Raw genomic sequence first — 2,133 nt, forward strand, 5'->3', positions numbered from 1 at the left:
GCTCCAACGAGAGTTACAACGAGAACGTGATGTCATATTTACACAAGACGGATCCTTTCTAGCCATAACCCGTCACTACGGTGATCCAACATGGCGCTGCTGAGCTCCTCTTTGACCCGGTTCTGTTGTCTCAGGACAAACAGGATAAATAATGGACTTTATTCCCCTTACCTGCCCTGTCAGTACAGGTATGTTCTGAGCTATTTAGGCCTCTTTCGTCCACTATCCGTCCCGTTATTCTGCTAGCATTTCACTTGAATCCTTGCTAAGTTTAGCTAGCTTCACTTCAGGGAACCATATACCGGTTTGTCACAAAAACGGTTAATTAAAAATACGTAAAATGAGATTAAAACTATATTTTAAATATTGTGATACACCTTAAACTACCCTTTTAATTATTGATGTGTTAATATGTCAGCAGATCAATAGGGTGAGAGATGATTTCCGGTTGTTTTTCTCATAAATAATATTTACCGACAAGTAACAAATACTGGTTTCATCCTGTTTGGATTATGACTTGAATTTCACATGATTTTTGACAATTAATAATACAGTAATTGCAAGAACTTAAAATATTGAAATAATAGTTTAAACAAATCGTATTTCTTATGTAAAAAAATAGTCAAAATTCCTCATTTTGTTCATATTAATAATTTAAACTTATATTTCTGAAATGTTTATCAATATTATTAGTACAGGTGAATGAGTCACCTTAGTCTTAAATATCGCCGAAAGGTTAGAGGCAACCATCTCCCAGAATAAATAATAATGCATTTTATTTATAGAGCGCTTTTCTGGAAACTCAAAGACACTTTACACAGTCAAAACTAATTAGTTTAGAGAAAGTCTATATGGCCTGCGCTCCCAAGATTTTATTCGGATGCTGGTTCCTAACGTAAGAACAAAACTATGTAAAACAGCTTTTAAATATGCTGCCCCCACAGCTTGGAACAATGTACAGAAGGAGCTGAAACTCTCAGATTTAATCATTATGGGGGAATTCAGGTCAACCTTAAAGGACAGAGAACACAACACCATTGGTAGATGTGCGTGCTCGTATATCCAAAAATAAATCGTTTATAAATTTTGCCAGTTTTAAATTTTTGAATGAGTTTTATTTCGCATATTGACTGGCTAATGTGCCATTTTATTTTTGTTTTACTGCTGTATTTGTCTGCCTGTCTTGTCTGTGTTTTATCTGTTGTAACTTCGTTCATGCTGCCCTCGTGGCCAGACCACTCTTGGAAAAGAGATTTTAATATCAATGAGTCTTTTACCTGGCTAAATAAAGGATATATATATATAGTTAAAACCACACACTTAAAATATATAAAACACAACATTAATTACATATTAAAAGCAAAATATGAGCTATGTTCGTTATTCTGTGTTTTTAAATAAAAAAAGAGACAATTTCCTGCATTATAATCCACTTTCCTTCCTGATGTTTTATAATAAATACACTTATTCCCCCTCTCTGCAGACTCTACTCCACGTCTCAAGTCAGACGAGGTTTGGGGCGATACGTCCAGATAGTCAACTCCAAATATGAAAGTTTCCTCAAAAGAAGATTTCCTCGCTTCTTCCAGCTCTATCACACTTTTGTGGAAGGTACGATCATCTTTGAACCCCTAGATCATTTAAAGGTCGCCTATCATACTCTTTTCCAACACCAGAGGGTCCGACCTTTGCAATATTTGTAACATTGACCGCCATCAGTTTGTTCTTTCCACATGTTTCTTATCATCAGCTTTCACATTACCGTAATTGATTTTTTAATTGAATGGTTCCAGGGATCAAGCTGCTGTTCAGAGACGGCAAAGAGGTGAAGAGGATAAAAGTTAACATGCACTCTGACCAACTGCAGTTCAAGGATCTGCCCTACAGGGACATGGAGAAGCTCCGACAGGTCAGTCCTTTATCAAATATTATATATATCAGTATGTAGTGCCTCTACTTTAAAGAGTCCTCTCCTGCTGATGTTCAGGTGTATATCAGTATGTAGTGTCTCTACTTTAAAGAGTCCTCTCCTGCTGATGTTCAGGTGTATATCAGTATGTAGTGCCTCTACTTTAAAGAGTCCTCTCCTGCTGATGTTCAGGTGTATATCAGTATGTAGTGTCTCTACTTTAA

General features: G+C 36.3%; 1 protein-coding gene across 1 annotated transcript; it reads left to right on the forward strand.

Annotated features, from left to right (window-relative positions):
* Nucleotides 1-6: 6 nt before the first annotated feature.
* On the forward strand, nt 7-1,909 carry letmd1 (LETM1 domain containing 1; the record flags this gene model as incomplete). Its single annotated transcript, XM_010772568.1, has 3 exons — nt 7-188; nt 1,484-1,611; nt 1,794-1,909. Coding segments are annotated over exons 1-3 (342 nt in total), but the record flags the coding sequence as incomplete, so codon positions are not given.
* Nucleotides 1,910-2,133: the final 224 nt, after the last annotated feature.

Source organism: Notothenia coriiceps, unplaced genomic scaffold (assembly GCF_000735185.1).
Source record: "Notothenia coriiceps isolate Sejong01 unplaced genomic scaffold, NC01 NC01_scaffold00011382, whole genome shotgun sequence".
Taxonomy (NCBI): domain Eukaryota; kingdom Metazoa; phylum Chordata; class Actinopteri; order Perciformes; family Nototheniidae; genus Notothenia; species Notothenia coriiceps.